The sequence below is a fragment of the Sylvia atricapilla genome, chromosome 12 (assembly GCF_009819655.1).
Source record: "Sylvia atricapilla isolate bSylAtr1 chromosome 12, bSylAtr1.pri, whole genome shotgun sequence".
NCBI classification, from domain to species: Eukaryota; Metazoa; Chordata; class Aves; order Passeriformes; family Sylviidae; genus Sylvia; species Sylvia atricapilla.
Genome location: NC_089151.1, coordinates 9876863 through 9903465, shown reverse-complemented (window position 1 = coordinate 9903465; position 26603 = coordinate 9876863). Strand labels below are relative to the sequence as shown.

The following is a 26603-nucleotide window of genomic DNA, read 5'->3' as shown; positions in this document are numbered from 1 at the left end:
GGTCTACATGGTTTGGGGGCAGAAGTTCACTTTCATTTTTAGGCAAAATACCACAAACCTCTCTGTCAATTCATTGGATATGTGAATACAGCCCCAGCAGTCTAAAGATATTATTTCCAAACAGATGTTTCTTCCCCATGCTTGGACCAATATGAAACAGAATAATAATAATACTACTTACACATAAGATCAGGAGGAACATACAGGTTTAGTGAGAGTTTAGATATGCTGTGAGGGAATGATGGATTAAAATCAGTCTATAAATTTCTGAAACTCTTGCTGTGTATTAAAATGGATGTGAATGGTTTAAAGAATTTTGAGCACTTCTGAGAAGCAACCTCAAATAGCTCATGTCTTCATTTTTGCTGTGTCTGATGGTAAGCACATCAGCAATTCCCAGTTGTAAAGCCTTTGTCCCAGTTTGACCAATTGATTAAATATTTAGGGACTGTAGTATAGTTCTCTGATATCAGTCTGTACTGTAAACTCCATAGCATTTACATACATTGCAGTTATTACATGTAGTTATTAGACACCGTTGTACCTAACTGCTCTCAACATTATTACAAAATAGTAAACCTTAACCAAGTAATTCTACACTTGGAGATAGAGTTATACTAAAGCATTGTAGTTTAGAACTCCAGACACAAATTTAAATTATGTGTCTTTGTAAAACAGTTCTGGGTCTTTCACTACCACCTCACTCTTTGTACTTTCCATTTTCTCTGTACATATAGAATCATGGAATTATTTGGATTGGAAGGGACCTTAAGAATTGTTCAACCCCCCTGGAATCTTGCAGCTGACTCTCAACTTCTTGAATTGAAATGTGAAAACAAGAGAAAAAATCATTATAATTTTTCTTCCTATTATTATCATCATCATCATCATCATTATTAAAGTTGAAATAAATTGTATTTAGGACAAATCCACTGTCCCAATGCATTTTCAATGAAGAGTATGTAAGGAATCCAGGAATATCACACTGGTTATAAACCTTGAGTTTTCCTTCCTCAAGGCTTTTGGAGACAAAGGATTCATGTTAGCAGCCCATTATCCATGTCTTGACAACCTGTAATTGCCTCCTGCCACTAAAACTCCTTAATAATCTGCTTTCCTTCTCCCTACCCTCATATTAAGTCCTGATGGAAAGGTTTCATCCTAATTGTGCAGATCTTATATACTGGTGCCAAGTCAGAAAAGTTTCAAATGCAAGGCTTTATTGACATTCAAAACTTGATTTCCTAAAAATTAATATCTGAGTCCTTCAGGAAATCAGCATCAAAAGTGCCTAGATCCCCAGTACTGTTGAAAAATTCCTGTTCTCATGGAAATTCTGGGTAACTGTAGTATAATTCAGCATCTTAATTTCTGTAAAAATTCAACATACTTAATTTTAGCCACAGAGCTTTTGAAACCTTTAATCCATAAAGAAAGGAAAAGGAGGTGAGAGACATGGAAGGAAAACAGTTAATTTCCTTGCCTTGTGACATACTCTTCTAGAAAACCATAAGAAAGAACCTCTAAACTACTTATCAAAACTATCCTTTGTTTTATTTTCATTCTTCCTTCTCCTTTCCCCTATTCTCTGTTCAAACAAGTTTTGCAATCTTTCCTGAAGCGTGACAAAGGTGACACCACAGAACAGCACTTTGGGAACCATTCAGAAGCAGAAACTATCAGCAGGGAGGTCTGGCTGCACGAAAAGCCATGTCCTTCTCTGCACTCATATTCATCTAAAGTACATCACCAACTTTCCAGTGAACAGAGTTCTGTGATGACATATTACTAAGCAAAATTCAGGCAGGATTGGGCAGGCAGTTGTCTGTTGCCAGTCCATAAATGTTTTTTTATGATGAGCCTTCTGACTGCTGGTATGTAGTAAGACAAGGTGCCCTTATTATACAATAAGTCTTTTTATAGAAGATGGTAATTTTTCCAGTGCTCCTACTCCTTAAGGCTGCATGAACACAACCACTCACTTCCAAAAGCACAAGTGATTGCAGAAGCTGTGCTCTTAATGTAGGTATAACTGATTGCTACAGTTTGGCTATTATAATTGTCTAAGAATATATGCTAGGTGTCCAAAATAGGATCCAACCCTCCCAGTCTGGTGGTGTTAGACCACACAGACATAAAGTCTTTCCTGTAATGCTTTGTCATAAACTGCTTCCCTAGAGCAAACCCAGCATCAGAAGAGCAGCACTGGTTTGATCCTGCCCCACTGAAGTACACAGGAACTGCGATTTCAACAGCAGAAGAATATTACTGCTTTGCAGTCTTTATTTCAGAGCTGGACAAAGTTATTGCATGATTTCCAAGCACTGGGTGTCCTGTCTTGCTACAGCATTCTTGCTAGCCTGAGAAACAGCTTTTGTGGCTTTGATGTAGGGGAAGCATTGTGGCTGGGCAATTGCACAGCATTCATCTTTACTGAAGACTGCAGGACTGTGGGAATGAGCTGATTTTTCTGCCCCAACAGCAGCATGAGGATGAACCCTCTGCAATTGTCTCACTGACCATCCAAATCATTGTTTCCTTGGGCCCAGTGTATGTACTGAAAAAACAGCTGAGTACTGTGCATCTTGATTTTTGTCAGCTATTTTTAATTTAGTCTGCACCTCCTGAACTATGTGGGTATGTGGGTAAGACGCTCTTCATTTCTATTTTTCTCTTCTGTAAAGAAAGACCTCTTGCAATGTCTATCCTGAAGCATGCCAAAGGTGACAGCACATTACTTGCCCTTAAGATCCATATCTCGAGGGAAAGTAAGATACTGATTCTAGTCAAATTTCAGTTAAATAAAAAAGGAAGAAGAGGCTGGACTTATCTGGCACAGCACCCTGTACAGAATAACGGGAAGCGTTTTCCAGACCACAAGGTGGAGCAGTAGATCCTCACAGCTCTTGGGAGATCCCAACCTGATAATTAATGTCACAACATTTATAGGAAAGAAGAATTTCATGATAGCTCATTACTTTTCGATACAGAGCTGCCCAGTAATACCAAAGATCGTTCCCAAGCAGACCACTCTTATATTTCCAACTTTATTTTATTTATTAGGACATTATAGGAGTGGCAGCTTTTAGCAGTGCCTAATTCACATGTAGGACCTCATTTGTCAGCATGGCCACAATGCCAGCAAGGACACAATCCAACGATAACAAGAGGCTAGACCTGAACACCTTTTTTAAAGAGAGTGCAACAACAAAATGGAGATACAGTCTCTTCCCCCCAAGGATACAGGAGGAAACAATTTTTCAGATCTTAAATTTAGAAGGTGCTCCAAATACCCTCACAAGATTTGCCTTTGGAAAACAAAAAAAACCAGCTCCACACAGACTTGCATGGGTACATTCTACAATTTAAAGATTTCTTTTTTCTTCTTCAATGTTAACATAACCCACATTTCAGGAGGTCTCAGCATCTTTCCTTCTGGGCAGAGGAATCATTATTTCACAACACAATAATTTCACAATTAAGTATATTGGCCTTACTATGACATTTGAAAGTTCAAGGCCAAATGTTACTAAAACATCAAGTTCACAGCTTAAAAGCCACTCTCAGAAGTGTGCTTGGTACATGCCTGTTCAGCATGCAGGGCTGTGTCTGTTCTGATATGCAGTAAGACTGATGCTGGAAGAAAGCTCCCAAGCTCATGCCCTCAAACTGAGGGGAGATTAGAGCTGTATAAAAGCATCTTAGTTCTACAATTTATCACAGAACTAAGGAAGAGTTTGTGCTGTGCTGTTCTTTGTCTCCTTTGAGAAGAGAAATTCAGATGTGTAAATGAGATTAAGAGACAGGTGTTGGTGAGATCAAAGACAGTCCAGGACTTAGTTTTGGGAAAGAGTTTGATCATTTGCTTCTTTTCTGCAGTCTGTTTCTCATGTATGTATGGCTCTGCAGCCTTAGTTTAAATCAATAGATTCGTAAACCACATGGGAGAAATCCTGACCCAGCCGAAGTCAATGGGTGATTTTTTTCCATTGACGTCACCAGAGCCAGGATTTAAACCCAAATAACAGACATCTCTTTCTTAAGGACTCCTAAGTAGACAGACTTGCCAAACCAAGAATTATGTGAGAAGAAAAACAGAGTAAAGTAATAAAAAACTATTCAGAATAAACCGATACAGAAGACTTCCACAGAGTAGTAGCCGATCTTCGCTCAGTACAATAGCTCAGTACTTCACCTGAAAAGCTGTCAGGATTACACAGATGATGGTGATTATTACACAAAATAGATTTACTCTGTGAGAGTTAGACTATGACCTCAGCATTCTCCTATGTTTGGCTCAAGCAATAAAAAAAGTACTATTTTAAGAAGTGCCTTTTACTCTCACAGTTTCATAGGGACAAATGATTAAGAATCTCTTTCTAGCTTTCAAGGCTTAAAAGAAAAGCTGGGAAAGTACAAAGTAAATTCAAAACTAAAAGCAAGCAGGCAATTAAAAGGACTGTAGCGGAAGATCATACAGTTTAAAGTATTCTGGGGCCTACTTCGTGGTTTTTTAACTTTTGAAATTTGTGGCTGTAAGAATACAGTCATTCTCTGGCATAAATTACTCTCGTCTCTACCCTAAAAGAAAGAAGCAGAAACCAGTTAACAAGCTCTTCTTAAACAGTCATTTAATCCTGCATTGACTCATACAGAAGCTGATTACAAAATCGTTGTGTTTGACCCTAAATCAAGAGACTTTGAGATCTTCAAGATCTCCTATATTTTTCTTTCTAAACACCATTTTACAGTCATGTTGTATTGTGTGTTCAAAGCTGTTTAAAATAAAAGAAAATTTAAATAAATAAAAACAAATTTAAAATTCCACTGTGTGATAAGTTGAAAACACTAGACTCAGACACACTGATTCATCATAAGGTCTGAGTAATCAGGGAACAAAACTGCCCCACAGTCTGCCCAAGCAAAAGTTTGCACTGGGATGAAACAAGAAGGATTTTGCTTCAAACTGTTAATAGTCCTCTGCTTCACCTTGGCAGGGAGCTATGATGAGCCCTGGGGTAGTTTTCACATTACTCCATGGCATTTCAAGCTAGGAGGCCCTGTACAGAATGGCAGTGATAAAGCATGTACTGGACAGCTTGGACTGAGGGGAAAATCACTTTGCTTGAAGCCTATTAGGAAAACAGCCCACTAAGAATAAACATAAGGACCAAGTTGCAAACTTAAAGAAAAACTTTTGCCTTATTCATTCCCACAGAAGAAGCTGAGCAGTTAGAGGATGGAAAATGAAAGAAGGGTGTTGCTAGCCAGTACAGGTAGATTTGTGCAGCATTGCTGTGATTTCACACTGCTCTAAATAAGACTCAATTTACCCTCTAAAGCAAACTGATGTCAAGGGAAGTAGTTCTTACAGTCCTCCTGCTGCAGGAGGGATGATAGTGAGAAGTTTCACTTTGTGCTCACAATCCCCAGATTCTCAGACACCACACCTAATGGCTGGCACACAGAATATTACCAGCCAAATACAGATTTTTCCCAAATGGAAGTTTTCTGTGAAGAATACTGTGACAGTTTTGGGGAAATTCCTGTGTTTGGTGCTAAGAGAAAGGTACAAAGTAAAGGAGACACATCCACTTAAAAATTATTATTGCCCATGCCTTCCAAAATACTAGCACAAGCTAATAGTAACTATACTCTTTGATAAGAGTACAAGATTTTCAATTTTTCTAGGTAATTATGCAAATAGTACCCATAACTGTAATGGTAAATTTGCCAATATCATTGTTAATAGCACCATACACAGCCATTAAAGTTTACAAATAAATTAAAATTATGCAGCATTTGTCTTCTATAAGAAAATATTCTTTATGGCTAGATAACATATTATTCATTTCAAATATGTCTGATATTGTCATTTAGAAAGCATGTCTAAGAAATATCAGAATAATGCATATAGTGGGGTTTAAGAAAACATGGAGAATAGCTTTATAGGGTGTGTAACTTTTTTGTTTTCTGCCCTAAAACCCTGTTTAAGCCTGCATTATATGTAGTTTAGAGTACAGTTACTCTGCTTCCTTTAGTGGTGTCAGAAAGAACATTGATCCTGAGGACTTCATTTCTAATGACTGAGAGTAAAGGTTAGATTTTCTAGAATTCTTATAGATAGGAACTTTGACTGTCTCACACTTCTGTAAGAGAAATAACCCTTTACTGAGAGGGAAAATGTAGAGGATTATATCGACAAGAATTTGTAAAGATTAAGAGAGTACAAAAAGTATTACACTTTATAAAAATAAATCTCTAATAAAGGCTGGAAGGAAAAGGAATATTTTGCTTTAGTCTTTGAGTCCAAAAGTTGAAGTTATAACTTAGAATTGGATTAATCGCTAAACGGTGTAAGGCAAGTTTTTAAGAGTACCACAGATTGTTTTGCTTGATTCTTCTTTAGCAGAATTTCAAGGCATTTACCTCCTATTGGTTTGTACATTAATCCTCTTGAAAGCTGCTTGGCACTTGTCTGGAGCTGATTTAAGATGTCTTGGGCACTTTGTTTTACCCTGGCACAGTTATGAATCTCATGCTGCCTAAAATGGGTACTGCATCCTCCCCAGAGAGTGCTTAACTTGGAGGCTGCAGGCTGGTTTTTATTTCGACAATGTGCAAAAGAAAAGCAGTCTTTAAGAGCAACACCCTCCATCCCGGATTGCTGAGACCCAGGAATTGCCCTGCTACATGCACAGCACAAGGCACATGTCACACCCCTTGCCTTGCTGTGTAGGACTGCTGTGGCTCTGATCAGCTCTGCCAGGGCAGTCCTGCCACCCCCAACACAGGGGGCACGGCTGGCAGGGGAATCTCCTCGTCTACAGGGTGCAAGGGACAAGGACAGTGAGCAGCTCCCACGGGGGCAATCCTGAGAATGCTAGAGAATGTAGAAGGCAAGGACCAATACTGCCTAAATGAGGGGCTCAAATCCAGAGGATTCATCCCAGGCTCTTTTTTATTAAGGCGGAAAAACATTTGAGGGATATAAACTTGGCATTCCTGATGAGTTAAAAGCACAAGTCAGAAAGCAGGTATCATAACCTAATGTAAGTACTAAAAGTGTCTGCACAGCTCTTCAACCTGCCAATGCATGAACATGCTACACCAAGAAATATCTGTAGGGTGGCAATTTCAGACAGAAAAGCAGGTATCCCTACTGCACTGTAATTAATTAGCTTAGTTCGCTTAGTCTCTGTAGATTGTGAAAGAACGCTGAAACGCTTGATTCAAAAGCAAAATACAAACAAAACAAACAAAAAAATCCAAAACAAAGCAACAGCAAAAAACCCTCCAAAACAAAACAACCAAATATAAAGGATCTATCTAATATCTAATATCTTCCAATCAGGTTGTAGGTTTTTCTGTCTGAAAGCCTGGTCTGTGCTAGACACCAAGTTAGATCAAAGTAGCTCACAAGCCATTCTAGCATTCAAAGTCAGATTAATCCATTTTAGTTTGCAGCTGACTGAGAAAAGGAAATCCAACACAAAGGAACATCCAAGTTCTCTGATAAGATGAGAAAACTGAGTAACAGTCTGTATCTGAACCAGAGCAGAACTGTAGTTGCCAAACTCTCCCTGGCACCAATTCTCCCTACATTGAAGAGACAGCTAAGCTGATGAAGTAGTATTTCCTTTCATGTACATGATCGTGTTCCATATATCACAGAATATATCTTTTCAGTGCTTAAGTTCAAGGAAAACTTACCACATGATGTTATGCTGTTATGGATCTAGTGCTGGAATCTAGGAAAGCCTGCTTGTCTTGATCCACAAGTTCACAGAAAATACCTTCTGATATCTTCATTCAAAAATATTTTTAGCCATGGATGTTCTGCCACCAATAAATCAGGGTACATTTTGACAGGCACCTTGCTCTTGTACATCTGAAGTACAGCCTACACCTTACCTGGGTGGTTTTGTTGATATGCAATTGCAGGTGAATATATCCTCGTGTCACCCCTAATAATTGCAAGGTTGGAGAAAAAAACACGAATAGAACATTGCTGTTAATTAAATGCTAGAATAGTATTTTTCCCCCTTAATTTAATATCTCTTAAGTTTCCACTCATGTCTGTTGTGACCCGTCCTTCTCCAGGGAGGCACCTGCATGCTGACCCAGTAGTCCAGTACTACACATCTCCCCTGATTAGGACCTTCTGAGGAGTTGGTGAACTATAAAGTTTGCTGGTTTGTTCCCAGCAGTGTTATCTGTCCCTGGACAGATAAAAGAATATCACCACTCCTACAACCCCTGTCCTATTGAGCATTAGCAATAGGGATGGCATAAATAACAGAACAGTGTACAAGCTGGCTCCACAGTCCAGCTGACTTACTCTCTCATTTCTTGCTTAAACCAGACAGGTAGTTAAAAAACAAAAAGGCACAAAATCAAGATGGTGGATTCGTGCAGGAATGTTAGTAGCTAGGCTTTCATATTGTTGTAAACTCCAAGTATTTAGATATCAAACAACAGATAAAACTCACCTTATTGCATTGATCTAAAAACAAAAGCTCCAACTCTAGTAGCACCTCTGCTATAGAGGTGCAATGTCAAAAGCTATCACTGCAACCCATAAAGCAGATCTTCGGATATTCTGTGGTCAAACTCATGGCAAATGATGGGAACTGTTCCTTTCCTAAGCCAGCCATGGTGAGTGTTGTAAAGGTCAGCAGCAGGAAGCCCCCACAAATCTCCAGAGCTCCCACTGTCACACTGTCCATCTTGGATAAACCTGATTTATGTTTCCTCATACCCACCATGTCACTTCCTTTATTCTTTAATTTCCTACCAAACAACACAGGCCAGAGTCCTGTTCTTGTATGTGCCTGCAATTGTCTTTAAACTACACATTGTTGTAAATGTGATAGTTTCATTAATTTATGTAAATAGGACCTTGGCCAATGACTTGGCTGTTATTTATGAATGAATCATGCTGCTCTGAGTGGCTGGATATATTTAACTCTCATTAATTTGTTCAAAATAGCTACTAATGGGTTTCTTTAGCTCATGACTCTTGTAACAAAAGGCAAAAGGATGACTGGATTTGCGTGGGGAGGGCCTAGGTAACCCTTTCTGTTACTGATCAGTGACCAGCTTATAAATACACTGCACTTCAAGTTACTCCAAGTGATTTTAAGACAGTAGCAGGTTAACAGCTCAAGACAAAAAAATGCAGGCTTCAGTTGGCCTCAGCCAACAGCACTGAACCATTTCTGGAAACTATTTGTTTTCACTTTCTTTTGAGTGAAAGGAATGTTGTTAAAATTGCAATTCTGAAAAAAATGAAGGCTCTGAGCCCAAACTGAGAGTAGTAATATAAATAAGTTCAAATCCAGCAACGATTTGTTAGAGGGAGTAGCTAAATGTAAAGGCTTCAAGAGAAACATGCCACTCACCATGGTATAGATCTACTGGTTTTATGATTCAGAAATACTTTCTATTTAAAAAGGTTGCATACTTGGAAGATCTTATTGTATACTTTGAGAATTTTACATGTGTAAAGTACTGCTGAAGTTTTTATAGTATGTCACACAATCTGTTTTGCAGAAAAATGTTATTTTTACAACTAAAATCTCTTGCTAGCTGCTGTCAACATCATCATACAGCTGCTGTTATCATCATCATCTTGTCTTTGACCCAAGGTTCCATCATGCTCCTTTGTAGCTCTGAATTCTCTTTGCTGTACCACACAGACCCTCATTGCTTTTAATCTCAGGTCAGCAAGGTCTTAGTGCTTCACCCCTTCTTCCCAGCTGCCAGCAGCAGCCTCCAGCTCCCCTCCTTCAGAGGTGCCCTTGGAGGCTGTGCAAGCTTGGTGGCCTGTCTGCTGAAGAGCCAGATAACACCCATGTACTAGAAACCCCTGCCTTTCCAAGTACCTAGTTCTACCCATGGTGATCTTGTACAATCTAGATTTCAAGAACTCTGCATCAGTGACTTCATTTTTCATTCACAAGAGTCTGTACAGATCAGAGTATCAACATATTTTCCTTGTTGTCCAAGCAAATGTACTACATTCTATCAAATGTTTGATATTGTTTGGAGCACTATTTATTCTGAATGAAAAAACCCAAACAAACAAACAAACAAAAAGAAAACAAAACAAAAATACCAAACCAAAACAAAAAAAATAATGTTGATCAATGTTAAGAGAGATTGTATTTCAGTTGTATTTCCTTGTATTTCAGTTCACCAACTGAGAGATCTCTGCTTTTAGACTTTTCCTGAACAAATGCTGGAAACACTCCTGTTGGAACGTACACTGCAATATTTGCTCAAAGTTTGTTGTTTTAGCAGACACCCCTGCCAGTATAACATTTTGACTAGAAATAACCATGGTAACAAGTGCAGAAGGCTAACAAACACAAAGAGTTCAAAATTGTTTCAGCTACCCCTGTCCTGGCCTACTTCTTGTATGTGCATTAAAAATCTTTTAAGGATAACCACAGCCATTTAAATAATCTTTTTTCAGCCATTAGTTAATTAATGCTTCTTTCTTTCTGGGATTTGAAAGTAAGATGAGACCTCCTGGTAGGACTGAGAAGAATATTTAGAGCTTTTGCTTCCCACCCCTTAGGATGCTGGGAATACTGGCAAAGAGAGGAAACACCCCACGTGGATTCTGTTATAGCAAAATTAAGAAGTTGTTTTGGCACTGGACACAGGAATAGAAAGTCTGTCTTATATTTTGTCCTTCATTAATTAAATGTAATAGTTTTTAAAAAAAAAAAAAATCTGTGTAAGTTTCCACTTGAAGTTTCACATAGATGGTGCTTGTGGAGGGGTTGATCTAACCTGGTTTTGCAGAAGACATAAGGCTGTCTTAACCTCATATTTGCACTGGTACCTTAAAGGGACATGTACAGATCTTGTGGAATCTGTCAGGAGAGACACGTAGCAGTTCACAGCAGTCTCAGGCCAACCTGTGGCTCTCGAGCTGCATGTGACTCAGTAGAGAGTCAAGTGCGGCTCTTGAGCCAGAGCTCTATTACAGATGTTAATGACTTCAGCTTTTTAGCTGTTGAGGGAAATTAGGAACCATTAGGGATTGCTGAAGCTAGTGTTGCCTTGTGGGCTGCAGCTGTGCGCTGACCCCGTGGGGGAGTGGAATCCCCTCGAGTGCCATCAGCGTTTCTGCCAAAGCCGCCATCGCACACATCGCACACACAGCTCGCTGAGGTAGGTAGATCTTGGCAGGCCTGTCTGGAGGGTTAGCCAAGCTCTGCTTCCTAAGAGTTCAGCTGTCTGGCCTGTCCAAATGTGACACTGGATTCATGCAATTAAAGCACTGCAGTTTCTGTGGTCAGCGGCACGGGCAGGAGTGACACATGGTGCCACCCTTCCTGACACACTCTGACTTCCTGGGCAGGGCGGGCGGTAACAGCAGTGCTCCTGCACAGAAGTCTGGGCTCATGCTTCAATTCACACCAGGGATCTAAACAAGAGGCCCTCCAGGACTGCTTTGCCTCTTCCCTGGCCCACGGAACATCACACAAACAGGACTTTAAGAATGTCCAAACAGCACCTCTTGTTCATAGGACACTGCTGCTAAGTAGCCCTAAGATGGAGCGCCAGTGCAAGCCCAGAGTGACACTGGTCAGCTCTCACACACAGGCTGCTAAAAACCATTTGCAGACCATTCTATTCTACATCTATTTCATGTGGAAATTTGAATGATATTTTGACCGTCATTTATTTTCTTGATCCCAGAAAGGGTTGAGCAGGCACCATGAAGATTGATTCTGGAATATTAGCGAGGAAAAAAGCAAAGATAAAGATGCTTACAAAAAATACCTGACTTTTTTTTTTTTTTTTACCTAACCAGAAGCTGCTAAACAAGAAGTTTCCAGAAGACTCCAAAACATTAAGTCAAACTTAATATGACTAAGCACCCTTACTTTGGTATTTATCTCAATTTCAAAATACTTCAATCACTTAGCACCTGAAAAGTAACCCAGCTACTAAACCCTGCCATACTGTGTAACTGCTCTTTGATGACAATTACACCACACCTTATTAATCCCTTGCGGGGGCAGGGCGGGGGAAGAAAAAAAAGAAAGAAACCTCCTTTAACTAAAGCCTGGAATGACTCGCAGCCAAACAGATGACACTTACACAAGTAGGCCCAAGTACAGTACACTTCACAGTTCATCCTGCTATTAGTCATACTTAAAAACTGCGTATTTTAAACTCGCATTTAATACGTATGTCCACTACACATCCCCAGGATTAATCTTCTCAAATACAAATTTCCCTGAATAGGCATCATGCTATCCACAGTCTTATGACATTAATCAAACATCCCTCCCTGCAAATCCCATACCTCCCAAATACAAGCCAGGTTTGTGAGTCAGCTCCACACACTGTAATACGATCAAAGCAAGATAAGTATGGCACTTCAAAAGCTCACTTGCAGGAAATCTGACAGTAAAACCACCTAAAATAATTTTTCCAGATACTAGGTATAGTGAAAGTAAAATGATTTTGCTGAGTATGTTTCAACATTGAACAGAGCTCAGAACTGCAGGGTATTAAGTATTTTTTAATACAATTTTTTTTCTTTACAGTATTCATACAACAGTTCAACATGGCAATCATAGAAAACAGATTATAAACAACACTAAAATATTACCAAACCACATATCACTGATACTGTACTTGCTTGTGTAAATGCAAGTTGAATTTATATTGCATTCCATCATGATGAAGATTCTTGCCCCCAATATATTTCAACTTTTAATATGTGTTCTCAAAGGTTTAAGCCATTTTTTCTTTCTGTTGATATACCTTCTCTCTGTTTCATTGCAAGGTTTCAACTTTCAAATGACTAAACTTATGACTGAATGCTGAATACATTGTCCTTACCATTATGTTACAGCATGTTACTTTTAGATGTAGATTGGTGGTATGACTAAGAGAGCAGAGTTTGTTTTTCTATTCTATTCTCCACTATATAGTCAAAATTCCCTTTCTAAGCAGTCATGAGAGGCAACTTACACCAGTAATATCAGTGAAAAGCAAGCTCAAAAGATAAACAAACAACTATTTAATAAAAATATGCTTTTCAAACTCATGTTTCAAAGTATGTTCAAACATACCTTTTAAATGTGATTCTTTCTGCTTACTGACATGTTTTAAAAAGCTACAGTCATGCTTTCAGCTTTTTACCTTCTGTAAGTGTACAAATTTAGGAGCAATGCAAACTTACTTCCTTTTACAAAGGAAGCTTTCAAATTACTAAACAAGCACAACAGATTTTAAAGGTTTGCAAAAGTTTGCGCTACTTGCTATTAGGAGAAATAGGCAAGCTGCTATTGTTTTTCCTTTTGCTGAAAAACTGAACAATGATACTTACAATCTAGTTTCCTTTTCATAGATAACTCCTAAGGACATTAGTCATTTATTCAGTGTATGTAATTACTCTGTCAGCTTTCTAGTTATTAAAGCAATCCAATAATGTTTTTAATACAGGCAATTTTAATATTAATTGAACTCTTCTTGACCAACCAAGCTGCACAATATAATAAAAGCTACCCTTTGCATGTACCACAAAGCAGAGAACTGTCAGAGCCCACAGTTATTAAACATGACACCAGCTATAATTGCTTTATAGTATCACATGTAGCTATGCATGGGGCTAATCTTTTCTCTGTGACCTGGATCATATAAAATAGCTAAGAAATATTCACGTAGTTTCTACATTAGGTAACCCTTTTGTATTTCAGCTGGCAATACTTTTTGTGCTATAGTAGCAGACATATGAGGATTTTTTTGAAGGTGACACCTTCTCAGTGACAGTACAAACTCACAGGAGAATGCTCAGCCTTATGAAGTGTTCAGGAAGCTGCCAGCAGCCCCAGCATTGTCCTGCTGCAATACCAAGATGCAGTTCTGGGGTCTAGCAGGAACCTCCACATTCTCCACAGTAATGGCCGTGAGCATCACTAGGTTGGAAAGCGGTGTGTTGTCTAACCCATTTCATGAGAAAAGGGGAATTTATTAGAGCAAAATTCAAAATATGTCATGGAAGTTCAAATTCTATATAATTAATCAGTAGTAATTAATTTTCAAGCCAGAGGTTCCTGCAGGCACTTCACACAGTGATTTAAGCTGCACTTACAAGATTTCACATTTTTCTCTTCTGTTGCTGGTTCTGTGTTCCCTTCTGAAAATACTACACTTTAAGAAAAAAACTTAACAAAGTTTTCATAGTCCCTTTCCCTTTCAGCAATGCCAATGTATTCAGCTTTTCTTTCTTCTTCAGTTAGGGACTAATTTTCATGGACACTTTTTCTCTTTAAAGCCAAAAAGTAGAGGGGAAACATTCAGGGGAAATAGGAGTCCTGGCCTATAGCTTTTTTCAGGGATTCTGTCTCTGAGACGTTTAAAAAGTACAGAAAAAGTATGAGGATACATGGGTTCTTACTTCCTAATTTCCTTTCTATTTCTCAAAAGCATTTTTTCTTTAGCCGGTAAAAGTAAGCAACAGAGAAAGAAAAATGCAACGAATACAAAGACTACAATGCCTCTTTACCCTCTTTTCAGGTGCTTTTCTTATTCCCTACATCCTCTTCTTAATCATTGCTGGAATGCCCCTGTTCTATATGGAATTAGCACTGGGACAATATAACCGAGAAGGGGCTGCCACTGTTTGGAAAATCTGTCCAGTTTTCAAAGGTAAGTGTTCCTCTGTGCCCTTGAACAGCACCTGGGGGTGCCACACACATGTGATCACAAACAACATGAAGATCTCTCATCTTTCACAGACAACATGGTATTTGGTGACCTTTCCTCAACCCTCAAAATCAGAAGCCTTTATGTTATCAAAGGTGAAGCACAAAATGGGAAAAGCCACAGAAATCATCTTCAGGGTGGTTGCTGAGTGTAACAGAGGGCAATGAGCAGGAGCATTTCAGCCCTGCCCTCCCTTTCCCCTGAGTACTGGGAGGAACTGGGCATCTCTAGGGCGAGGGACGGGTTTGCCAAGCCAAACATTGGAAATACCAAACCCCATCCAGGTTAGTTCAGCCCTGTCTTCCCCATTGACTAAGGTAACCACTACTCTATTCAGGGCATGGAGCTCTCCCTGCACCAACCAGCATACCACAGTGCCTACAACACTAAAAGGGAGTTGTGAAGACTGTAGGTTCAGCCACGAGGCTTGTAACATCACAGGAGTTTTCTGTGGTGTCTCTGTACCTCAGGTTTCCTGCCTGTGAAGTGGGAGCAATGATTCTGATGGTCTTTGTAAAGTGTCTTTCAGATTTACCAATGAAAAACACTTATTAAAATCTAAACATTATTGTTATTGAATGTTTTGCACTAGGATTAACTCTCCAGCATCACTGAATAAAAGGCTGTGGAGTGTTGTTTGTGCACTGCATTATTCTGCAAGGAAACAATAGGTTAGGTGCTTCAGGGTGTTTGGCTTTGCTCAGGAAATAATCAGTGTGTGAAAGAAGTCATATGTGTTCTGTACATTAAACAAGTATTTGTTAAGGAACCTCAAGAATTTTTCTAAGCATTGCTTGCCAGCAAAAAATGTAAGTTTGTTTGTATGTACACCAGACTAAAATATCTATTTAAAATCATATGCAAAATATGGATCTAAAATCTTATCTGAAAGCCTTTTTAACACAGAGATATCTGAAATTAAACCAGGCAAGCTCATCTGACCTTAGAACCTTAAAATTCAGATCATGTTCATCCTGGGACTGACAAAAGCTGAGGAGCTTAACAATAGCAATCCAAACTTGACGGATCCGGTGCTTGGATATAGGTTACACTGAGTAAATGTTAGTCTGCTTTCTCAAAATACAGCTTTCCTCTTCAAGCAGTCTAGTGCCACACAAGAAGAAAAGGAAAGGGGTTTTTTCTTACCAGTCAAACCCAAACCTCACAGTAAAACCAGCGATATAACAAAAAATAAGTAAGTGAGCTAATAAAATAATGCCCCTCAAAATTTTAAAATTATTTTGCATAGATTTACCTAGCCCTTCTGTAATCCTGTCTTGGGAGAAAAAATTCTTCCCAGCACCCAGGAAGCTGAATACTCTTGCTCAATAAAATTCATGTTGGTATTATTTGTTTACCTTTGGATGACAATGAGGATTTTGAAAACTTAAATGCAAAAAATTAGACCTTCAGGATCTCAAAGCATTTGAGCTAAATGCCACTGTGCTCAGAGGTATTCTATGTTGACTTCAGGATTGAAAAGACTATGAGAAAGGAAAATAGAATTTATATCATGTATATTCTTGCTGACATTCCAGCTGTGTTTTTAAGCTGACATTTTCAAGGTGGACTAAACATACATTACTGTTGATTTTTAAGGTTTCTTATTACAAGAATATAGAATAGCATAAGTTATTTGATTCTCAAAAAGTAGTAAGCATTGAGGTATATTTGCACCTTGGTACAAACTCTGTACTTTTAAAGTTTTGACTGAAACCTCTGATAACATGCAAACACATTTTACTGCTGATGCTTTGGAGTTGTTTCTGGGACAGCTCAAATCTCTCACTCAAAGGAAAAGTACACAGTCTACACAAATTTATAATAGCTTCTCTAAATGAACAGCACTGTAGTTCTAATTTTAGCTATGAATATTATTGCTATGAACTCTAAGCACTCTACTTTTAATGAGATGCTATCATAACATATGCAATTACAAATATACTCTGTAACCTTTGTAACACAGTCTGTTTTCACCTCTGCATTTTTTTCCAGGGTCTATTTTAGACTGTGGGTGGTGCAGCATTACTTTTAAGAAAACCTAGAAACATAAGAGCAAATTAATTCCTGAACATTCTTAAGATCACAGAGAAGAGCTATTTAAAATACATTTGATCAAGTGTTTTTTAATCTTGCTATTAAACATCTCTCATTGTTCTCCTGGATTGGAGGAATTTCAGGAACCCTTTTTTAAACAACAATCATCTAATTTTAGTATTTCATATATTATCCATTCTTAGTGTTTTAGCATTCACCTCAATACTTAAGAATTATTCTTTTGGGGGATTCCTCCCTCCTCTCCATTCTGTTGATCATGGTGTATCGCTAGCATCTGAATTTTCAAGTACTAGATTCATTTAAGCACTCAGGATTTGAAAATGCTGTTTCATCTTTATTTTCACAATTATTTCCCCATTGTTAGGGATGAGCAAACTGGTTTATGGATTAAAAGCCTCCTGCAGAGCAAAGAGTAACTTTCATACATTCAGCAGTCTTTGAACTGCCAATTCCTTCAGGGTCAGCATCTGCTCCTTATGCAAATTTTAAACCAGGATTAATACAGTGTTTGCTACTTCCTTTCTTTATAAAGAAATAAGAAAGCCTAATAATCTCCAACTGCTAGGCTTCCAACTGAACTGAAGAAAACTAGAAGTAAAGGTTTGCACTTAGTTGCTGTGACAGTACCCGCTGTGACAAGTGATGACTTTTATAAAATAACTGTAGTCCCCGCCTTTTATATGCAGCACATACAACTTTGAGAGAGGATTCAGAGAACAAAACTGCACACACAGTAAAGAATGATTGAAGTCAAGGCAAAGCAAGATTCCTGACCAAATCTGCCAACCAATTTTTATTGGGCTCCAACATTAGTATCACAACTTCCTCCCAAAGTGTTAGAAAATGTCGATTTTCATGAGGAGAACGTGCACTTTCTGGGATACTCTTGCTAAAGAGACCCTCCAGCCACACTTCATGATGTGCAAAAATACAAAATGAATGTTCAAAGTCAAAAGAGAATGCTTTTGAATTCTGTAATCCTGGAGAGATAATAAAAAGGGTTGAATGTCCCACACAGTTTAGCACCAAACTGATATTCACCAAGTTTTACTGGCATGCCCAAAAACCACCTGGAGACCTCAGTGAGACAGCACAGACTGTTTCATGCATGATTTGGAGCCTGTTACATGCTGATGGAAGCCAATCTGGAGAGTAGTAATGGGAAAGAAACAAGAGAGGGATCAGTGTCTGTTCCAAACTAGTTCAGGGTGGGAACGTGAGGCATAGGGAAATTTCATTTAAGTGTGGAGCTTTACTTTTCCACGAGAAGTTGCCAAGGCCCCTGACGTCATGAAGATGAAGTGAGTTTCGCTCCTAACATGGGCGTGCAATCTTCTGCATTGGAAGAAAATCAGCAATGGAGCTGTACAAGGACAGATTTTGACATTGCACTGCTTAATTTCTTTTTCTGACAAACAACAGGATTTGATAAAAGCCAGTCATTTTCCAGAACCATTTCTGTAATTTTTTGTTTAGAGGTCAGGTACATTGTGTCCGCATATGTGTATGCAAGTGTCAAAAATTCCTTTTTATTGGTGTGAAGACCTAAAATGAATTTGCAATCATGTGTGGTTGAGTTTAACTCCAGTGTTTGAGTATACTGTTGCATATCAAATGCAATGTATAATCTAGTTTTCCTTTGTCTTTAGGTGTAGGCTATGCAGTGATACTCATAGCTCTTTACGTGGGTTTCTACTACAACGTTATCATAGCTTGGTCTCTGTATTATCTATTTTCATCATTCACATTTGAGCTCCCTTGGACAAACTGCCACAACAGCTGGAACAGCCCAAACTGTACAGATCCCAAACTCTTCAATGCATCAGTGCTTGGCAATGGTACTAAATACTCGAAGTACAAGCTCACTCCTGCAGCTGAATTTTATGAGTAAGTGTTGACCTGACTTTGCTCTTTATTCAAAATTCTATGTCTAAGGGAGTTTCCTCATGAAGGTAAAATAGTTTGTATCGAGCCTCTAGAATGAACAACGGAAGACTAAGATTAAAATGGAGCTGTAATTTTGGTCTGTATTCCTGGGTGACTAAGACTTTTGCCTCTGTGATCTTTGGTTTTCTCCTGTACTAATGAAGTGCTTGCTACTGAGCAAAATGGAATTGGACAAGACATAAGTCTTCTTCTCTATGTGCCACTTTTGCTTGCACCAGCTTTGCTACGGCAAGGAAACACAGCAATATTCTGACAGAGGTGACTGCATGCCAAACTGAACTGAGTTTAAGGCTTTAAAATAACCATTTGTTCACACATTTGGACTGTTTCTCTACTCACAAAATATTTCAGAGCAACAGCAGACTTCTGTGTGTTCCACTGCCTCAATAGTTCAATGAAGTGAGAGGAAACACTGAGCAGGAGGAAAGAGCCAGGCTATAGAAAGACAGGCCTTTAGCAATGCCTAAGCAAAAGAGTGTTCTACAACACAGGGTGAGGCAGGCAAAGGCACACTCAAATCAAACAGCTGGAATCAAACCCCAAAAGGTGTATCAATTAACACCTGCACTAAAAAACAAAGATACCAATCTCTGTATAAATATTTTCATTATGGACTTATAGGGGAATATGGGATTTGATTAGGAGAAAGAAAGGGGATGAACATCAAGCTATTGAATCAGCTGTTGAATTATACTGAATAATGAATTAATTAATATTTCTGTGTTGGGAATAGAAGGATACCAGGGCACACACCTGCTAAGCAGTTAGCAGACTGTAGTAACCCTGTAGAAACAAAGGGCAAACACTGTTACCAAAAATAACCACTAGGGATCTTGGGGTCTCTGTAAATAGCTCTTTAACCTTTGTGGCTGCTGTTTCTTCTCTGAAGACAGCACAGTGAAAGATACACAAACTGCTGGCAGGGGTTTGAGTAAATGAAACTCAGTGCTTTGAAAACAAGATTGGAGCTTGAGTTCAAAAGAGCTCACTAAAATGGCAAATAATGACAGCTGTGAAATCTACTGCCCTTACAATAAAAGGCTCAAGTATTAGTGAAGTAAAATGCAATCCCTACATGCTTGCTTTTCATTATTTAAAATGGTTCTGTGCAACTTTTGCTATCACATCATGCTTGGGTAATGATTTTGACTTTGTATTGGTGAGGTTGTGGTAGCATCAATTCGTGATGCTTTGATTTAGTTCCACTGATCTGGGGAACAGCTCAATTAATGATTGTCTATACACTGAAACTTGAAATATTATGCCTCTTTCCTCATCCTGAAGTAGATTCAAGGTACAGTGTTCAGAAGGTAAGAATCAAAAGGGAATTTGATATTTCATTGTGCTTTGATCCCTGAATTTTGGGGCTGTAATTAGGTCACTAGGCCCTGTACTTACTGGCAACTAGATTACACTGCAAAAATGAGAAGGGTAACCACTTAACTAAAACACTCTATAACATCTGTTCTCCCAGCTGTAAAAACAGGGAATCACAAGGGGCATTATATTCACTTATCCAGTATTTGGATGAGCTCATCAGGTCCAGCTGTACAGCTCAGGTGTCAACCCAAGCTTGTACAAAGTCTTAGTGTATTCAGATCCAACCCAACAAATGAAATCAGAAAACAGTTTCTTTTTTATATCAAATAACCTAATTCATGTTCATGGTCTTACAACAAGGAGAAGTGAATCTTTTGGTTATAAAGTTTCATATTTTGTGCCAAGTCACAAAAGGAAATGGGAAGTGATACAGCTTTAACTTGGTTCTCTAGGTTGTTAATCAGAACAACCTAGTTAAATCAGAACACTCACATACAAACTTTTGGCCTCTGGTGGGAAGGCTGAGGGGGAAGCAGGGAGACCAGAAACACCAAACATTTATTTTGCAGTTGGAGAGTGACTGAAAAGAAGTACTTCCAAACCAGGTCTCTAGAAGAGAGATGGTATGATTATTCTGAAAAGACACAGACGCTTCTTTTTGGGACATAATTCCTTCACACTAAGCTGGCCTGACCATAAGTTTAGAGTTGATTATTTCCTAAAGCCCTGTAGCTGCCAGACCTGACTGCCTCTATCTCCACCAGCACAGGAATAAACTGTAGGAGGAAGTGGGAGTACTGTGATGTGACAGTTCATCAAATACTACAAGAAAGGTACTTCAAATTCAGCAGAAATATGCTGGTTGTCACTACATATATTGAGTGAGAAAAGGGAAAACTTGCAATCTAGGCCAAATCTCTCAGCTGTCCAGTATCTGACCAGGAGGAAAAGCAGAGAGAAACCTCTAAGCCTCAGACTTGGAAGAAATTATTTCAAGCTGCAAATTCCATGCCAAGGCAATGTCAGGAGAACCTTGAAGAACATATTTGGCTTTTGTTTTCAAGCCTCAAGAGCTGGGCAGAACTTAAGGTTGAAGTGCTTCTACACTGAGACCTTCTAGAGCATTTCATTTTACTAAGTCCAGTTTCAGTTGTAGAGACCCAATTCAGGCCAAGGTGCCACTGATGTCATGGGGATGGCTTCTTACAACAGGAAGGAACAGGACCTCTACAATACTTCATTAGAGATGCTTAAAATCAACTACAAAGCATTTGTACACTGTAAACTTGGCAAGCCAAGCTAAAATCTAATAACAACTGGTGCCTTTCTGCTAAGTAATAGCCAGACATAAAAGAAATCCAGTTAGGAATAACATGTCAACTCCACATTTCTTCAGGGACACACATTACTTTAATTCCTTCCTTCTTCAGTGGTTTGGAATTAAACACAAAAAATTAAAAGAATCTTCTATCCTTTCCACACATTTTCGAATAATTCAATATAAACTTTTTTTTTTTTTTTTTTTTTTTTTTTTTTTTTTTTTTTTGGAAGAAGAGAAGTATGCGACAAATAAAATTTCCCTGTCTACTCCATATTGCTCCTATTTCAGACCTTGTCTGAATACAGGCATACTTTATATTTGTTCTCTCCATTCTTGTGTCTGGGAAAAGTCTATTACCATCTTGCTTTCATTTATTCATTTATTTATTTCATTTATTCAACTGCTGACAATTAAAAAAATACCAGTTTGGAGGAACAAAAGCACCATTCTTCTCACAAGATACTGTGCCTGCAAAAAAATCACAATCTGTTGTAGAAACAAATCTTGGCAATTTTTTAGAAAAAAGCAGTGAAAATGTCAACAAACATTGGGCTACAGTTATTTCCCTCTGACAGTACTTTTTCTCAGGGCTGTAATCCATTCTTTCTGCATGAGAAATTTTACAGGGAAATTTTCATGCCAGATTCAGTAAAGGAAATTCACAGAATTCACAAGTCTGCCCAGCTGTGAGCAATTGCAAAATCCCACCTAAGAACAAGGAATAAAACCAAGATACAGTCACGGCAGTCTACATTTACGAACATAGTGTTTATGAAACTTATTGGAAGTGTGTGAATCAAGAACATCCTGAAAAAAACCCTCACCCTGTATAGCAAAGGTTACTGTTATAGACCAAGAGGTTTGTGCTATAGGGTACAAGTCTCCAATGGAAATACCACCCCAGGCAAAGGGTCCACATAATTCACTATCACAGCAAATGGAGTGATCAGTGCTCCACCTGCTTTCACCTGCAATAGAGCAACCCTGGCTGTACAGACAAACAGGTAATAAGATGCTGGAAAGCAGTGCTGTGGAAAAGGACCTGGGGGTGCATGGCAAGTTGGGCATGAGTCAACAGGGCCCTGGCATCCAGGAGGAACATCCGTGTCCTGGGAGCATCAGGGCATCAGGGGGCCAGCTGGGCACAGGAGGGGATTGTCCTGCTCTGCTCTGCACTGGGCTGGCCTCACCTCAAGTGCTGGGAGCAGTTATGGGCACCACAATATAAAAAATATATTAAGATCTAATACAGCATGTAAAGAAGGCTATGAGGATGGTGAAAGGCCTTCAGGGGAAGCTATATGAGGAACACTGAGGGCACTTGGTCTGTTCAGCCTAGAGGAGACTGAGGGGAGACCTCATTGCAGTTACAACTTCCTCATGAGGGAAGAGGAGGGACTGGCATTTATCTCTTCTTTGTGGTGACAGTGACAGGAGCTGAGGGAGTGGCCTGAGGTTGTGTCAGGTGTGCTTTATGTCAGATAGCAGGAAAAGGTTCTTCACTCAGAGGGTCTCTGGCCACTGGAACAGGCTCCCCAAGGAACTGGTCACAGCCCCAAGCCTGATAGACTTCAAGAAGTGTTTGGATAGTGCTCTCAGGCATGGGAGATATGGACATTTCTTAGAGATGTCCTATGCAGATGTAACAATTGCACTCAACGATCCTTGAAGGTCCCTTCCAACTCAGTATATTCTATGAATAAATACAAATAATTACTTATATGCCAGCCAAACTGCCACTGGTAAATTATGTGACTCCCAAAATCAAGTTTGCAGTCCCATTACACAGCTCCATTCTCCAACACAAGAGGGAGCTGAAATATCTAGAGAAAAACCCAGATGCTGCTGCATCCCCCTGGCATCCCCCTGGACTGTGCCCAGCACTCCAGGGTGGGGGTCAGGCACACAGGGCACAAGCACTGCACCTCCGATGGCTCAGCTGCTCTCCTGTGCTCTGGGCTCTAGGACAGCACTGTCTCAGGGCCAGGATATCCTCCAGCATTGCAGCTGTGCCTACTCAGAGCTCTTTACAAAGTGTCCAGAGACACCCAAGCAGCTCAGACAGCAGCCCTGGGTATGGCAGAGCTGGCCCTGAGCCAGGCTGCCCCTGAGGCACATCGTGTGGAGCCACTCTGCCCTCCCAGCACTGCACCCCCAGCCCAGGGTCACAGTGAGGAGACCCTGGTGTCCAGCCTGCGTGGAGCCAGCTCAGCTCTACAGGTTTTGTACCACAAGCTCTGCCTCACACCGCTGTGTGGACACAATCTGCCATGAGAACCACAGCTGAATGTAAGCTGAATGTAAGTAGAGCTATTCGAGAAATAAAATTACCTGGAGCCTGGCAAACTCTTCAAAAAGGGTTCTATCCACATCAGCTTGCTGCAGACAGACTAACCTTCCACAGGTAAAGGAAAAACCACATTTCATGTTCTGAGAGAAACTGGCAGCAATGATGACTGAACTATGGTTGCCCAAATATATAACACAGAAGATGCATGTAGAAGAGCTTTCTAATTGAGAACAATTATCATGCTTCAAACTGCCTTCTAAATTGAGTATGCAAATTAATTTCTATAGATTGCACATTGTATACACTGACAGTTCTTTTAGTATCTTCAATCTACAATTTGCATAAAGTTTTAAATAATAAAAACGTAGTCTAACTACCAGAATAGGAAATGCAGCTTGGGACACCAGGACTGTCTATTTATACCTTATCCATTTTGCTGATTCTTAGTTTTTGAAGCCATTTGGATTTGATCTCATAAATATGACTAATAACTTTTAGAAGTACCTAGATGTTCCTAGAAATACTTAAATGTTAACTAACAAACACATTTGTTAGTTAACATACTAATTTACTCACAAATGATGACATTTTTGAATAATGAATCAAAATGCAAGCATTTAAAAATTAGATAAATTACACCCTTCTACTGACCACATCAAATATAGGCAAGTAATTTTTGCCTCTAACAAAAAGAGGAAGAATGAGCTTTTAGAGCTGTGTAAACATATTTGGACCAAAACCGAAAATTATGATTGATTTTGGATTGAAAAAAATCAGACCAACTTCAAGACCTTAAACTTTATCTATTTATGCAAAATTTTCTAAATTTCTAAAACACAATCACATAAATCTGTACAGAGATGAATAATACCTAAAGCTCCCTAGAAAGTAGCAGTCTGATAAAAACATCCCAGAGAATTCTACATCCAAAACTCTTAACTCTTGTTTTCTGTCTATAGACTAAATGTGTTGGAGTGAAAATGATACAGAGTAATTTTCAGATCACAATCCCTGGCATTTTTTCCCCCTGGTTTGGTTCCCTGTTTATGTGCAAATATTCACCACTTCCGTAACAAAAATGTTCTGAATTGCTCACAGTAGAGACAAAGCACACATTTATAATAATCCTTATTTTACAGATGGGAAAACCAAGACACAGAGAAGAATTTATAGGTTCCAGCATTTCCTGTTAATAAAACTATGACTGAGTCCTTCATTTACTGAGTCCTACTGAGCAGCTGCCCCACTACCTCCTCAATAATTTGTTTTTAGTAGGGTTTATGTGTGAGCACCAAGCAGCTGAGCTGCCTGTTGGCTGTTCAGGGTCTGATGCCAAATTAAAGGGGACCCAAGTGCTGCACAAAGACTAAACAGTGTCAGTGGTACTAACAAACAAATCACTGTTTGCAGATTTCAATGGAGATGAATTATTTCCCTTTAGCTGAATGCAGTGTGGAAGTAAGGCAGGAATTGGAGCCAGAGTTCTTGGGTGACTGGGAGAATCTTCCCAGCAGAGAGCACAGGAATGGAGAGAATGAGAAGAAATTTCCCTTGAGAGGAACCAGAATGTCTGAATGCAGCTTCAAACTGAGAGCCCTTCTCATTCCTGCCCCTCCAGCAGATAGGTGAACAGACTCTTGGAACCCAGATGTACAATCTCAGAGTCATTGCAAATGTCATTTACACTCCCTTACGTGGGCTAGTCTTAGCATAAATCAAGCTCCTTTGCACAAATCCCTGATTTCTAGTGCATGTAGTTTGATGCTCAGTGCTGTTCTAATTAAATATTTCTAGAGCTCTGACTAGAATATCAGAAAGCTTAAACAATTTATTTGTTTCTCTTGCATTTTGTCCAGCGTAATGAAATAGATCCCTGTTCTTCTGTCAGCTCCATCTGTTAATGTTTATTCTCAGTCTTTTCTCCATAACATTATCTTCTCATTTTTGCACGTATTTCTCATCTACTTTCATTCTTTTCTCAATAGCAACAATCTGCAACCAAAACTAATTCTAGTTGTCTACTGATGGTTTTCCCTTTCTTTTTGACTCATTTGAATAATGAGGTTTATTTTGTTAGCAAAACTGGGCAAACATCTCTCTACTTATGAAGCAAAAATTGCTTTCAGAAACTTTTACTTAATACATGCTTTGGACATAATTTGAAGGAGTTGACAGAGAACAGAGGCTTCACAAAGCACCTTCACTGTCTACCAGTTATGCCAGTAGAGCTTCTACTGCTGCAGTGAAGGAACCCATTCCTGCTGCCCACCGCATGAGAAGTAGAAAAGCCTTTTTCCCCCAGTGACTTTGCTTTGTTTCTGTATATCTGGTATGCAGGCGAGGAGTTCTGCACCTGCACGAAAGCCGTGGAATCCATGACCTTGGCTTGCCTCGCTGGCAACTTTCCCTCTGCCTCTTGGTGGTGGTAATCATTCTTTTCTTTAGTCTGTGGAAAGGCGTGAAGACTTCAGGAAAGGTAGAGCTAATATTGTCTTTCTATCTTGACTACATCCTTTGTCTACTTTAAGAAGTCTCCTAATTTTAGAAAGCAAGAAAATAAATCACTGATTTTGATGTATCCTCAAGGACCAAATTATCATGCTTCTTGTGTGATATTCCAACTGAAAATTTAATTAATGTACTATTTTCGATCCAACATTAGTGGTTTCATCCAGAAAACATTTTTAAATACTCAAAATTGTCTTAAATGTGCATCTTCTCAGCCAAATGTACTAATATTTCAAGGGGCTTTGGTTTTATTATATAAAATGCCATGTCAGGAGAAATATCTAATGAAAGTCATTAGAAATCACTCTTTGACATCCCTCAGAAAATACCTGAACAGAAATTCTAGAGCTGGATACATCTGAGAGTTTTTGTACATTTTCATGAAAGTATCATTTAACATCATGCAATGACTGCACA

General features: G+C 39.1%; 1 protein-coding gene across 1 annotated transcript in view; it reads left to right on the top strand.

Moving 5' to 3' along the window:
* Positions 1–26603, top strand: part of SLC6A2 (solute carrier family 6 member 2) — a 57186-nt gene that overhangs the window by 7015 nt on the left and 23568 nt on the right. Inside the window, 3 exon segments of the mRNA XM_066327854.1 lie at positions 14554–14685; positions 18450–18687; positions 26016–26154. Coding sequence (XP_066183951.1) covers positions 14554–14685; positions 18450–18687; positions 26016–26154 — 509 coding nt within the window.